At 40.9% G+C, this 14547-nt stretch overlaps 2 protein-coding genes across 2 annotated transcripts in view; one reads left to right on the forward strand and one right to left on the reverse strand.

Moving 5' to 3' along the window:
- crim1 (cysteine rich transmembrane BMP regulator 1 (chordin-like)) overlaps positions 1 to 11193 on the forward strand; it is a 35456-nt gene extending 24263 nt beyond the window's left edge. Inside the window, exons 10-15 of the mRNA XM_061795044.1 lie at positions 394 to 612; positions 1474 to 1689; positions 4069 to 4290; positions 5774 to 5896; positions 7965 to 8143; positions 8297 to 11193. Coding sequence (XP_061651028.1) covers positions 394 to 612; positions 1474 to 1689; positions 4069 to 4290; positions 5774 to 5896; positions 7965 to 8143; positions 8297 to 8479 — 1142 coding nt within the window. The 3' untranslated portion in view covers positions 8480 to 11193. The remainder of the gene's footprint in view (positions 1 to 393; positions 613 to 1473; positions 1690 to 4068; positions 4291 to 5773; positions 5897 to 7964; positions 8144 to 8296) is intronic.
- A 385-nt stretch (positions 11194 to 11578) lies between these two features.
- Positions 11579 to 14547, reverse strand: part of eif2ak4 (eukaryotic translation initiation factor 2 alpha kinase 4) — a 32186-nt gene continuing 29217 nt past the window's right edge. The window contains exons 38-40 of the mRNA XM_061795042.1: positions 14064 to 14108; positions 13281 to 13396; positions 11579 to 11924 (exon numbers count right to left, since the gene is read on the reverse strand). Coding sequence (XP_061651026.1) covers positions 11867 to 11924; positions 13281 to 13396; positions 14064 to 14108 — 219 coding nt within the window. The 3' untranslated portion in view covers positions 11579 to 11866. The remainder of the gene's footprint in view (positions 11925 to 13280; positions 13397 to 14063; positions 14109 to 14547) is intronic.

Here is a 14547-nt window from a genome sequence, read left to right on the forward strand (position 1 = left end):
TTGCTCGTTTTGACACAAAAAGCAAGGAAAATGTATCAGGATTATTATGCATCGCTAGGGGATTTGTCACAGTATTTTATATCTCAGCATGGGGCAAAAAAACAAAAGAAGATGTTCTTTAACTGTGATTGCGTGATGACTTCATTTTCTCTTAGGGCTGAAATCACTTAAATGAGTAATCGTGTTTAATTTGAGCTGACCTTAATACGGGACCTTGATTGCGTTGTCGAACAACTTTTACGGTATTTGTAAATGTACAGTATCATAATCAATTCAAGTTTGTGATGCATTGTGCGTATATAGACCAGACCATACAGTACATCTTTGCTCGTGGTACAATGACGCACTGCTCTTTTAAATCTACATTACTGTTTTGAATGTTGTCTTGTCTAGAGAACGTTCATTCCCCCAGCACCACCGCCCCGATTCCAGTTCCCAGCTTTTGCTTTACCGCTAATGGCAACCGATACGAGGAAGGCGATAGCTGGCACGATGGCTGCCGCGACTGCTACTGTCATTCTGGAAGGGAGATGTGCGTGCTCATATCTTGTCCTGTGCCCAGCTGCGCTCACCCAGTCATGAAGCCTGACCAGTGTTGTCCCATGTGTGAGGGTATGACAGTAAATTCCTCCATTCTTCCATCCATTTTCTATAGCGCTTGAGCTCATTAGGGTGACGGGTGAGCAAACAACCATTTACACTCACATTCACACCAGTTGTCTCGAATGGACCTAAAATGCCTGTTTTTTGGAACGTGGGAGGAAGTGGGGCTACTCGGAGGAAAACCATGCAAGCACTCCACACATGAAGGCTGGAGCCCAGATTCGAACCCCCAAACCCAGAACAGACTAAAGTTTTGGCAGTTTAGGACAAATCAAATCTGTTCATAATGCTAATTCCAATTTCTGTGTACATGCACAGCAAAGAATGAAGAGAAAAATGCCTTTTGAAAACACTCATTGGCGGTTTTTACCTATATGCTACACTTCCATGCAGCCCATGCAGCTGTCTAACCCGTGTCACTTTGTTCTACATGTTAACAAAAACCAGAAAATTTTCTGATCAAGGAATATGAAAATAATTTCAAATCAAAACGATTATCATTCGTTTTGGATCATCAGCCCAATTTTCACTTAAATACCAAAAAGCACAATCTTTTTGTTGTTGTTGTTGTTGTTGTTTTACTCCTCTTTGTCTATTTTTTCCCCACCTTAAAACGTGCTGCTCATGATGCTCAAGGTGAATTTAATTGCTTAAATGTTTTGGCAATAAAAAACACGTTTAGACCATACTTTTCACTCAGGTGACAACATGCTAATTTGCAAATGTCAGCTAGTGTCAAAACAAAACAAAACATGGACAACGATTCCAGTGCTCTAGGCTACTGTTTTATGGCCCAAGGTCTCTTTTGTTACACATTCTTCTCAACATGCCCGAATGTGACACCATTGCTCTCCACTTGTAACACTTTAGACGAGTCGGGTAGTGGTCTGCCGGAGGGGATGGACATGGTGGTCTGCAGAGCCCCTGGAGGGGAATTCTATGTGGAAGGGGAGACCTGGGACCTGGACGAGTGTACACGTTGCACCTGCAGACAGGGACGTGTCCTGTGCGACACTGAAGTTTGCCCACCGGCTCTGTGCCAGACAACTACCAAGAACAAGGACACCTGTTGTCATGTGTGCCTAGGTAAGTAGCTAAAAGAGTGGACTAAAACAGTATTTCCCAACTTTTATTGAGAGAAGGCGCATATTTTAAATTTGAAAAACCCTCGCAGCCCACTACCAAATAAAAATGTCACACAAGTGGATACATACGTAAATTATGTACTTTCTGCCATCTAGTGGAAGAGCATTTCGTATTGATATTATACGTAGCTGGCATAGATAGACGAACAAAGATACACAGGCATTTATGTAGAAAGTTCGAATCCAATTTTGGAAGTGCAATTGGATAATTTCCCACATCACACCGGTTGAGAATCATTGGCGTAAAGAGAATGCTAATAACGATCATTGGGTGAAAGACATCTTGAAATTGCACGTTAGACTCTTAAGACAGTTTTATGTCAGACATACAGCCTCATAAAGAAACCAGCCAAGAATCGTTGAGTTTACATAGTGATCCCTCAGGCAATCCTTTGCAATCCTTTCACCCTTCAGCCGACACACGAGGAGGCGTGGCTGTCGTCATCCATCTCTTTGCAACTTATCTCGCCAGATCTGTGCGCCTGCTACAGAAGTCAACGATGTCCCACATATAAACTGACACAAAACCCCACGGAGATCTTTACTTACAGCTCAAGTCGCAGTCACTTAGTGACAATACTTTATATAACAATAGCTTTCAAGCCCGAGGCCTACAAATCAGCAAATCATGACTGCGCCTGTGAGCTTTTCCTTGTCGGTCCTGCCTTATCACTGCAAGTATATATAAAAAAAAAATATATATATATATATATATATATAGGAATGTGGGAATAATACACATCCCACTCATAGGGTCCTATTATGGATGTGTACAGTGGGCAGTCTTGAGCCTAGGCTTGGGTCAGAAGATTACTCTTGGTCCCTCGGAGAGCTGAATGAGACATGCACATGAGGCCTGAGAGTGAATTAACCGCTGCCTGCTGAAATCTCTTCTTTATACAACATTTAGGAAGCATCTGGAATTGACATATTCTTCTAGTCTGGTCTTCTCAATTCATTAATTAACTAACTAATCAATCCAGGTGCCGTTAGGTTTGACCCCCTTAGTTTATTATTATTCCTTTTTTATTCAAACGTCACCCGTTCAGCTTGACTGGTGAGCTTGAGCCAATTCCAGCTAACTTTGGGTGAGAGCTGGGGTACACCCTGGACTGGTCGCCAGTCAATTACAGTGAGGCAGATGTACTAGCTAGATGGGGAGGAAGAAGGCATGCGCCACCATAGTTCACCCTCAATGAATGTATTACCGTAATTCTTTGAGAAATTTGGGGAAATGCTAAGCTTCCTTTTGTAAGAAGCAGATTGGGGAAGGTCCAAAAAGGCATGGTTAGATGAGAAGGTGTGGAAGAACATGACTCAAACATCTGAGGGATCAACTTACATAGTGTATATGCACGGGACAACATCCGTCGATTCCAACTTCTAAGATGCATCTGTTGATTGGCCAACATTTGTGAGTTCTCAAACTCAACAATTTTCTTTCGAAGAATGGACAAAAATTCCCACAAACACACTTCCAGTGTCAATGTCAGTAGCTCCAGCTCCATATTGTGTTCCATTTTCATTTGTTGTAGATCAAGGGTGGGAAAACTACAGCCACATACGGCCCCCTCTGTTCTTAAAACCGGTCCACCAAGCATATCCAGACTCCTGTAACATTTGTTGCATTAATTTGGCTCTTTTCCCCCTAAAATTGGTTAATTATAAATGTGTTCATTATTTTTTTTACTGTCATTGAATATTTAATTGATTTCGAACAATTTTACATACACATAGAGCATGTTTTTATTTCATGAAATATTTTATTATTACATTGACATTAATTGTAAATATGATTGTTTTAAAACATGAATTATGTGATTAAAATAAAGAGTTTTAGTTTTGGCATTAATTTAGCTATTCTTCCCTGAAATGTGTTAATAAAATATATTTGTCCATTTTCTTACCTCATTAAATGTTACAGTAATTGGTTTAGTTATAAATAAAATAAGAATATTAAAAACTTTGCATAATCAATTTAACCTTTTTTTATAATATATATGTGAAATAAAATCGATTGTAACTAATAACTGAACATTGGAAAAAAAAAAAAATCATGAATTATTTTATTGTTGAAACAAGCTATTTGACATGCACACTTTAGCTACATTTTTAACATCATCAAATGAACTGGTCCTTCTGTCCGTTTTAAAATATCAAATATGGCACTTGAGCACAAAGGTTTGCCCACCCGTTGTGGATGTAATGATCATATACAGTATGCCAATAGGGTTTAATGGTAGCAATACAACCGAGACTAATGATTCACGTTTACAGAGCCCTCTTATCTTATTTGAATGATGTTTCCACGCATCCACAGAGGAGACGGAGAGTCCGCTGCTGCCAGTGAACACCAGCCAGCAGGAGTACTGCATCACCAACGATGGAGACGTGCTGCTGGCGGGAGACTCCTGGAAGACCAACGCTTGCACCAGCTGCATCTGTAACAACGGCACCATTCAGTGTTTCTCTCAGCGCTGTCCGCCTGCCAACTGCAGGGTGCCCGTCTTACGCAAGGGCCAGTGCTGCCCGTACTGTCTCGGTGAGTTATGCGTTACACCCCTAATAATACACTTTTTGATTTGTTTATTTTAGCCCCGAGTGTTTTCGGCCTATTAAAATCTTCAGATCAAATCAAAGTCAGCGGCGGGCCATGCATTTAGTACCTGGGCCTTCAGTGGGGACTTACCTGACTTATAGCTAGATAGTATAAAAATGCAATATAACAGCCCGCAACATCACATCATCTGGAGCAATCTAATAACATGATAAAAACATAAAACATTTAATTAAGACACATCATAATCACCAGAGATGCTGATTTTAAAATGTGTGCAGATTGCTATAGACGTGTTTCGCTCGTCAAACTTGGCTTGCTGTGACCAAGCAATCAGAGGATGGAAAAATGCTGACATTATTCTCGGCCAGCAAACTGGCCCTCTGAGGCGAATTTGAAGCCTGATTGGAAAAAGAATCTGGCCCATTGGTAATGTAGCTACAAGTTACATTGGCCATCTCTACTGTTTCTGAAGGCCCCGGGGCAGATTAGATCGACATGGCAGCACCCTAGAGGCTGAAATCTGATTGGAAAAAAATATATATACAATATAACATAATAATAATAATAATAAATAACATCCACATCTGTACATGTACTGGAAGCAGTGCAGCCAAGACAAATGCTACGAAATGAAGACAATAGACTGTTGGGAATGAATTAATACAATTTCATGGAAAATTGAGGTTGTCTGCGATTGGCTGGCAACCAGTTCAGGGTGTACCCCGCCTCCTGCCCGATGATAGCTGGGATAGGCTCCAGCACTCCCGCGACCCTTGTGAGGAGAAGCGGCTCAGAAAATGGAATTTAGGTTGTAAATGTAGGTCTGTATTTCTGATAGTGTTTAGGCCATACGGCAAAGACTGCTTGTACAAGACCTCCACACAATAAAGATCATAAGGGGTAACTAATAGAACAAGGCACAGCTTGTTGATGGGGGAAGTCATAATTCATAACAGTACCTGCCAAATAGAGGGAGTGACTGAGAGAAAGCCTGTTTCAATATGCGTGTGTGTATGTGTTAGTTCGTTAGAGCCAGCCATTCTGGCGCTGCATAGGCAAATACCATCGTGCGCAGCAGCATTCCATGTCTCACACACACACACACAGTTCACTCAGAGCATAAACATTCCTCGAGCATCCGCACATTCACACGTGTTTCCTGTCCCTGGCTGAATCGGACCGCAACGCTCGCTCTGTGGCTGCGCAGGAAGCTCCATGTCAGCTTTTCCTACAGGGGAAAGCCTCGGCACAGGATCCCATTGTTCGGCCTGATATGCTGTTTGTGGACCCTTTGTTTTTATTATTTAGCTTTCACATAAGGCCTTTTATAAAGCCACGGTGAGAACAGTTCCTAGCTATTCACGGAAACACCGGGGAGTTGAAACAATAACACGGTTGTATGTCTGCTTGGTTTTGCATTACAACAGCCGTTTTGAAAATAAAACCTTTATTTCTGTCTGGGAAGAAATGACGACATCTGCGCCAGTCTTGTTGTCGACCGTCGCCCCAAAAACAAGGGTCACTACAAGTGTGCGGCAGGCTGATGAGAATGCGGCTGTCACAGAACCGCCCATTGTTGCAGACACAGGTAATACCACGCCCTTAAACAAAACCGTTGTATTGCATTGTATTGTCGCTATCAGGCGGAAACCTGTCCAAATATGGTCGATTTCCTATTTTATAACAAATCGATACTAAGTGCCAATCCCCACACGGTCTGTTATTTTATTTTATTTTATTTACAAATTATTAACAAATCTGAAGTGTTGGAAATAGTTTGAGAGCAAATCTATTAACTCTCTTTGATACTTGAACTGTCAGAGAAGTGTTGTAGAATTCCACCTGTTGACTCAGTGGGACCTTTGTGGCATTACGTCGCCTCAAGATCTAAAGTCTATGTTTCTTTGCCGACAAAAACTAGTGAGAGTACTTAGGTTTGTTACATTGGAGTAGGCCTGTTCTGTTCAAAATGGATAGTTGTAATGCTTTGGTGCAGAAGGTCGGCCATGAAGGTAAGTTTGCATGCAGATTAATTTCTGCCTTTGACACTAGTCGACTCAGCGTTTTCCATTTATTGCATCACTCATGACTCTTACAGTTTGGGGGCTTGGGGTGAGGCCAGACTTTGATGGGCATGGCTGGCGGCGGAAACGTGTTACGTGTCAGTAACATTCTAACCAATAACAGCGTAATTACCAATGTTTTAGCAAAGTGAATTGGCAAATGAACACGATTAAGGGAAGGTTTTGTAATGATGTTGGCAAGATTTATTTATTTATTTATTTTTTTAAAGTAGTTGTTTTGGAGATGTGAGGATTCCGCCACGACTGTTTTGAAAGCCAACCTGTGAGGGTTTCTATAGTTTTAATGGCCAAAAAAAAATTACATAATTTCCAATAGAGCTGATTTCCTCTACCAGATATTTTTAGAACCGTTGTTATACTGTAAAAACATTTTCAGTGACGTCATGGGGTGACATTTTTGAATGAAAGCCAAAAGACACAATTTTGCTGAAAACCTTACACTATCACTCAGTCATAATAAAACAAAAGGGATCTTTTTAAACTTTAATTTGATAGCATAAATAATATTTATAGTTTAAGTACCACTAAATTGGGCCTGTCACTGAGTTGACAATGAATTAAATTCACCGTAATTGGAAAATTTTCTGGCGGCACGGTGACCGACTGGTTAGAGCCTCAGCCTCACAGTTCTGAGGTGCGGGGTTCGATCCCCGGCCCCGCCTGTGTGGAGTTTGCATGTTCTCCCCGTGCCTGCGTGGGTTTTCTCCGGGCACTCCGGTTTCCTCCCACATCCCAAAAACATGCATTAATTGGAGACTCTAAATTGCCCGTAGGCGTGACTGTGAGTGCAAATGGTTGTTTGTTTGTATGTGCCCTGTGATTGGCTGGCAACCAGTTCAGGGTGTACCCCGCCTCCTGCCCGATGATAGCTGGGATAAGCTCCAGCACGCCCGCGACCCTAGTAAGGAGAAGCGAATCAGAAAATGGATGGATGGATGAAAATTTTCTCTTTTACAGTATGGTTGATGCAATTTCAATAGTTACTTATGTTCAAAAAACATTTTTGGTTGGCATGAGTGCATTTTGGACAGCAAAATTCATGTCTGTGTCATGGAGTGACAGGTTTATCAGGGGCAGATATCACACCTGCTGATTAGTGGATGTTTGAAGAACATAATTGAATGGTTAATGTCTGCCTGTTCAATTACTGAAGGGTTAGTCAACACCCTCATTGTCAAAGATATTGTGGTGAGACAAGTCAGGGAATGACATTTTATGAAGTAAACATTTCTAAGCTGTGTAGAAACCTTGAAAACAATTTTTGGGGGAAACAACCTTGCGTGATTTGGGAAGTGTAAAGTACGACTATCATTTAATGATACATTAACGTTTTATTTTATAAGGGGTAAGGACCTGGAACACCAGTGACCACTAAAAAAATAGAAACCTTCATATATGATTGAATGAGTTGAGGTTGAAGTTCAGAGGTGTCTTCTTTCTCATTCCCCCTCTATGGGTCACAGTTTTCAACTTTGCTTTGGACTACGCAGTGTCAAATTTTGTAATTGGAAGAATTCCCGCACGATTACCTGACGTCTGACATTTGATTGATGGTTCTCGCACGTCTCACAGATGAGCCCGTTTTGGGTGAAAATTACCCCAACCAAACAGAGATGGCTCTCATCTACCAGTCAGCTGCCTGGATCCTGGCAGGTCTCCTCCTGGCCATCATCATCTTCCTCATTGTTGCCTTGCTTATCAACAAGAAAAAGAAGTGGGTGCAGATGTCCTGCTACAGTGCTCCAAAGAAGGTGGGACTATGTTTGCAAAAGTATGCCGGTCGTGCATTTTTGTGGTTTTCTCGTTAATGACCACTGCCATTATTAATGAATAATTTGTCACATCAAATATTAAACAATGCTCGTTGGCCACACTTATTTTCACTGTTCTGTCTTTCCCTTCAGACCGTGATCCTGAAGCATGTGAACAAGAACCAGGTTGTTTATATGGAGCCCTCTAAGGAAAACAAGTTTCAGAATGTGAAGAACGACTGTGGGATTCATTTCTCCCCTGAGATGAGTTCTCCTTGTGCGGACAAGATGACCATCCCCAGAGCCAAGCTGGCAAACAACTGGACGGCGCGCTAACGTCAGCCATCAGCAGATCGGAGCTGTCCGCCACCTCATGCTCTCTCTCGTACTGCTGTTAATCTATGGTGACTTGTGCATCCACACACACTCACACACACACCATGGAAGCCGTCTGCTACCCACGCTTCTCTCTATGCGACTGGAAAACAAGAGGACTCCCCACGTTGCATACAAAAACAATTTCATGTGACCTTTCTTGTGTGTTTGGACCTTTTCCAGCATGGACACCAACATTGTTGATGTGAGGTGCTGGGAGGACACACAGTCACTCTGCTTTACTGCACAATCACTGAGACTTCTCAGTCACTCTGTAACTACAACATTGTAACCTTAACTTTTTCTTTTGCCTCTTTTCGGACTACAAGGGGAGGAGAAATGTTCTCGGGGGGGGTCAAGCTCAGAGGTTTACAGCATGCTGCCCCTCTCAGTGCAGCAGTGCTTCATGGATGTTGTCAGTACAATTAGCAGGAAGGCCAAAAGAACTGGTAATCCACTTGGATCCACCAAATTTTAACAGTCCAGCAGGTTTTATAGACACCCTGCATTAGAATGTGTGGTTTCTGTTTAGTTTGTGTATATTGCAGCAGTACTGTATTCATATTCATGTTGTTCGAGGCCGAATCCTGTTTTTTGTCGATATCTTCTTAGGTCCAAATATATGCTGGTTGAAACATTCCCATCACCATGTGAACAAACCTCACAAAATGATCCGTAAGAATTCCCTCAGGAATCTTCAATGTCAAACAGAAGCTAACAGTTTTTCCACAACCTTAACATGCAGCAGCCTGGTTTTCAGATTTCATCATATCTGGATGCTAAATCAGTGATGGACGTCTAGGAAGAATGTTATTGGCAGTAGAGGAGACAAAAATGGTGCAGTTTAGAATGGTTTCATCTAAACTTTTAAGGAATGTCTAATGCAACTTCAGAACTGCAAATATGTGAATGTTGCCAATGATTCCTTGTAAAGCCTTGATGCTACAGCCTTAAAGCTTTGTTTATAACCTGTTTAAATTGAACTGCTTTGCAAGCCCTTAAAAAAAACCAAATGGTAATAATCACTAGTTATTGATGTCACCAGGCAGTTACAGTTTTTTTAACGCGTTGGAAAAAGCAAACCTTACAGAGAAACGCCAGCTCGTATAAAGGAGAATAGTATCTCTCTTGTTGCTAACGCCTCCAATGTATTGGACACATTTATTACTAATGTTGTGGCTTAAAATAACGTCATAACTGTAATGAGGATCCAGGGAGCAAATGGAAAAAAAAAAATTCCCTCCACAACTTTGAACAGTAAGGCGGAATATAAGGGCCACAAAAAGTGTTATGAGAAAAAACATTTTTAGCTAGACAAAATATATTTTAATCTGAAAAAACAGGACAGTATTATGATAAAAAAAATATCTTGATAATGTTGCTATTTCAACACATTAAATATTTAAAATTTCTTATACTAAAATGTAACTTGACAAGATCCTCAACTGTTTTAGTGTGGCCCTAATACTCTGTAAAATTATGGGGAGAGATTGTCTCAAAATTGTTGACACAAATATATCTGCGATTTACACATCCACCAATCTTCTGTACTGCTTATCCTCACTGGGGTCGCGGGCCTGCTGGAGCCTATCCCAGCTACCTTTGGGCGAGGTACACCCTGAACTGGTCACCAGCCAATTGCAGGGCACATATAAACAACAAACCTTTCACACCTACTGGCAAATTAGAGTCTTCAATTAACCTACCATGCATGTTTTGGGGATGTGGGAGAAAACCCACGCAGGCAAGGCCGGATTTGAACCCCCGTCCTCAGAACTGTGAGGCTAATCCCAGCGTGCCGCAACTACGTTACGTTTGTCTCAAAAATAAATGCGGGTGCCCACTGATCCACAAACGCACCAACAATTTACAAACAGAATAGAATATTTAAAAATAAGTCATAATAAATGCCCACACAACATTAAAAAAAAACACATTCAAATCACAGATGTATTTGTGGATTTGAAAAACGTGAATTGCAGATTTGTGTAAATAATTTTGAGACAAATCTCTCCCCATATAAAACAGGATAATAGTGTTTGCACCTAAGATTACAACGAGCGCATGTTTTTTTTTTTTTTTTTTTTAAAGTAGCACTTTCCGGCTCAGTTATTTTTTTTTAACTGCCATTGCAGGATTCTTAGAGGGATAAACATGCTAATCAGGGATTTGATGGGCGCATTAAACCACCCCAGTAAACAGACCTTGTTCAAGCTGGAGGATCAGAGTAGAATTCATTTTTTCAATCAGCACTCAAACCAGTCCTAACCTATCTCGCCACAACAGATTGTGATGCCAAAATTGGTAGATTGGTTTATATTGTGTTTTAGTGACTCAGTAGGTTTGTTTGACTTATGATCATGTGCTTTAAAATGAAGAGTGTGAAAGATTCCCTGTTCTTTGTTCTACTTTGTGTAAAAAGCTAGCCTAAATTAGTTGAGCAGAAGAGTACCCTATTTATTTTTTCACATAGCTTTATTTATTAATACTAAAGTCTGAGTTTTTTTTTTTTTTTTGAAGTATGAATTTTGGTAGCCAAAGCTGCTGTACAATTTAGAGCATTTACACCAATCTGCTATATTCAGTACTGCCTTATTTATTTCTCTGTTCCAAGCCCTGTAAATAAGTGAAACTGTAACCTTTACTCATTTTGAGAAATAAACGTGTGAAACAGTGTTGTACCCTGAACATAACAATCTGCTCAGATGCAGCCATCCAAGATCTGTTGTTTTTTTAAATTCACCTATAGAATGGAATTCAAACTGTGGTAACAGAAAGACATTAAGCAGAGGTAGTCCGTTTCTTCAAGATTACTTCAGCTAGGAGGAAAAGAAGTCTCATCTCTCCAATAGCCTACTAAAAGCCAGGAAAGCATGCAGGCTTGTCCTTCAAAGCCTGCTTATTAACATCAAGGCGAGGACTCTTCTCCAGAAGTATCGATAAAGCAAACACTTTCCCACATCTTGGATGAAACGCATTGTGAAGGAATAACATGCAACAAAATGTTAGGATGACAAGTGGGGTTTTCGACAGAGAGAACAGTAAGAACACACAAGATCACAGCATGTAAGGAATTAATTTATTCCTACTTACAGTCCTGCTCCTTATTACAAAAAAATGTTTTCAGTTTTAAAAAAACAAAAGCCTTCTCAAGTATTAATATTCAAGTGCACAAACCTTCTTATGCCATGGTACTAAAGTTTCATCAACAAAGCTGAGGTATGATGAAGGTAGTGTCTTTGGGGTCAAGTGCTCGTCGACATCTAAGCACGCATTCTTGAAGTCCAAATGTGAATATTTCCTGAGCTGGAAGCAGGAAGTGGCCCAGGTCAGGGAACACAATGGTTTTCACAGGAGGGTCTTGTAGTAGTCATCCTTCAAGCTATACAAGACTACCACAGCCACCCTGGAGCAGGACGACACGTGTCAGGTTAGAATTTACAAAGCAGGAGATGCATGACATGGAACAATCCAAAGAAGTCCACTTCATGAGCTTCAATCACTTAACAGAATTTGTAAAGTCACGATGGGAGAAGACGACCTGGCCCACAAATGCCTTTTTCAAGTTACTCATGAAAGCTGAGCCCCAAGGACATGTCTACTTTAAGGTCAACTGCCTCCAAAGCAAACTAAAACCAAGCAATTGTTATACGTTTTAGTCTCAGGAGACGGACCACTGCCGCCTGGCTGGCATCACCATGTTATCTGACAAAGATGGTAACAAGAGTATTATGGCTACCAAGAATCTGATTATACATTACATTGATTAAAGTTTTAAGACCCCTGTCATTTACACCTCATAATAATATAAATATGGAGTTGTTGTTCTTCTGGGAAGACTATGCAAGATTTTAGAGTGGAATTTACTTTGTACACTGGAGCAAAGCCACAGTTTCCACCTGCTCATTAGGCATTGCTTATTTAGGCCCCACTTTAAAAAAAAAACAACTAAAAATATTTAGCCCCCAAAAATCTTGCTTTGTGAGGCTCTTTTATCAGTTTAGACTCACTAAACAGCAAATCAAACATACAGACAGGAAATTCAAACCAACTGTTCTAGCAATCCTGTGATTTATTTAAAATTTTTTGCTACCATTTCAGTCTTGAAAGAGAAAATCTCCTACAATCCCTCATGGGGGTGATCTCTAAAGGCATTCACGGGTGTCACAACACTAGAGGCTCAAACAAAGATGATTTAACATCACTGGGGAGATTGAGACTATTAAACAGGAATGCACACCGTAGACCTGTCTGTCAATCAACTGTGGAGTTAAGAGGTCAGACATGATATGATAAACAAGGCTGGGTCAAAAGTCAGCAGTTGCAGTTTATACATATATACACACACACACACAAGGTGAGTGAAAAGTAACTCCCTATTTTGAAATACTTGTAATTTATTTCTGCACTATAATTCTTACAAGAAATGAACATGAGAAGAAAGTGTATTGCATGGAGTTTTATTGAAAATTCGATATGGGCGCTAGCATTAGCCACCAGTTTCACAAGGAACTCTTGAATAAATCTACTAAACTCTTCAAAACTGCTATACAGGAGAAAAGAAAATCTGACTAACTGTAGGCAACTACAAATATGTAACTAGACCATATGTTGTGATATGGACATACGATTTAGTCGTTTTCACTTTCACAAAAAATTTGGCCAGTACAGTATATGCATCATTTTTGTGAATTAGTGGTAGGTTAGCATGACCACGCATGTGACGGACCCCTTAATTGCATGGCTGCCCTCTGAATAGTACCTTTTGGTCATTTTGAAAGTGTGGATCTCGTCGCAGATGGACTTCAAGTAGCGCTGCTTGGGGAGACGTGAGAGCAGACTCTTCACACTACTGTTGTACTGCTCCTCGTTCTCAAACTGTGGAAGAGACACACGGACCAAGTTGGGAAAGGCAAATGTGTGCACCTTGCTATCATTAACTGGAGGCTGTTTGCTTGCTTGTTGACAAACTTCACAATCAAAAAAAGATGATGGCATTCTATTGCTAACTTAAAGAAACGTTTATTCTAAGCAGGCGCTTTGTACGCATTGTTTTTGTACCGTGTGCTATGTGGCGCTTGTTGCAAAGGTGCCCTATTCATTTATGAGGTGCCGCTTATAAACAGCGTTTCCCCTACACCATTTTCTTCATGTTTCTGGTTACAATGTACTGTAATTAAAAGTATGTCATCCCCCATTCTTTTGGAAATGTAGTTATTGCAAGGAAGTTCTTGGTCAGGGGTTTGGAATGTGAATATTAACACCCCCTAAGCACACATGCCTGACTGTATGGCAGCCTTGTTCATGGGGTGCAAGGTTAAACGACAGTAGCAGGTCTCCCTGCTGGTGGAAAAAGTTAAGGGTGTTCCCTCGCGCCACCTCCTCAACAGAGGCCACGCAAAAGGAAGGAGATGGGATCCCCTCTTCCTGTCTGGGTTCTTAAGCTACAATGCCCACTCTTTCCAGGCATTCCTCCCACATCATACGGATGTACCCTATTATTTATTTGTTGAACTGTGCTTGACAAAGTCATAAGGGAACAAACCTCCAGCGAAAGGAAGTTGATCAGTGTTTCCTTCTGAAGGTCTACCTACAGGAAAGAAAAACAGGCTTAAATAATACATTAAGAAGCCATTGTGTTTCAAAATAATGCCTTGACGATTTAGCTAAGAATAACACCTTCTGTACAATCTCACTCAACAGGTTGCGTAATTCTCTCAGAACAACATTACGCAAAATTCCACTTTCCCTGGCTTGAAAAACAGCCTGTGTCCCTTTCCCAGGAAGTGGCTAATTGTCTCCTGGGCCTATCATTGGAAAATGAGTGCTGCTATGTTCCAGTCGGACTGATAGACAAACAGGCTGCTGACATGCAACAACAAAGGCTCGGAGGCCTGTGCAACCGTTTAGAGGAATGAAGGTTATAAGGCGTGGGATGTTTCAATAAGTCACGTTTATGAATGAGAGCTTGATACAATCCAGAGTCCCGCAGGAATGACAAACATTTTTTTGGACCATGTAGTGACAAG

The sequence above is a fragment of the Phyllopteryx taeniolatus genome, chromosome 13, assembly GCF_024500385.1.
Source record: "Phyllopteryx taeniolatus isolate TA_2022b chromosome 13, UOR_Ptae_1.2, whole genome shotgun sequence".
Taxonomy (NCBI): domain Eukaryota; kingdom Metazoa; phylum Chordata; class Actinopteri; order Syngnathiformes; family Syngnathidae; genus Phyllopteryx; species Phyllopteryx taeniolatus.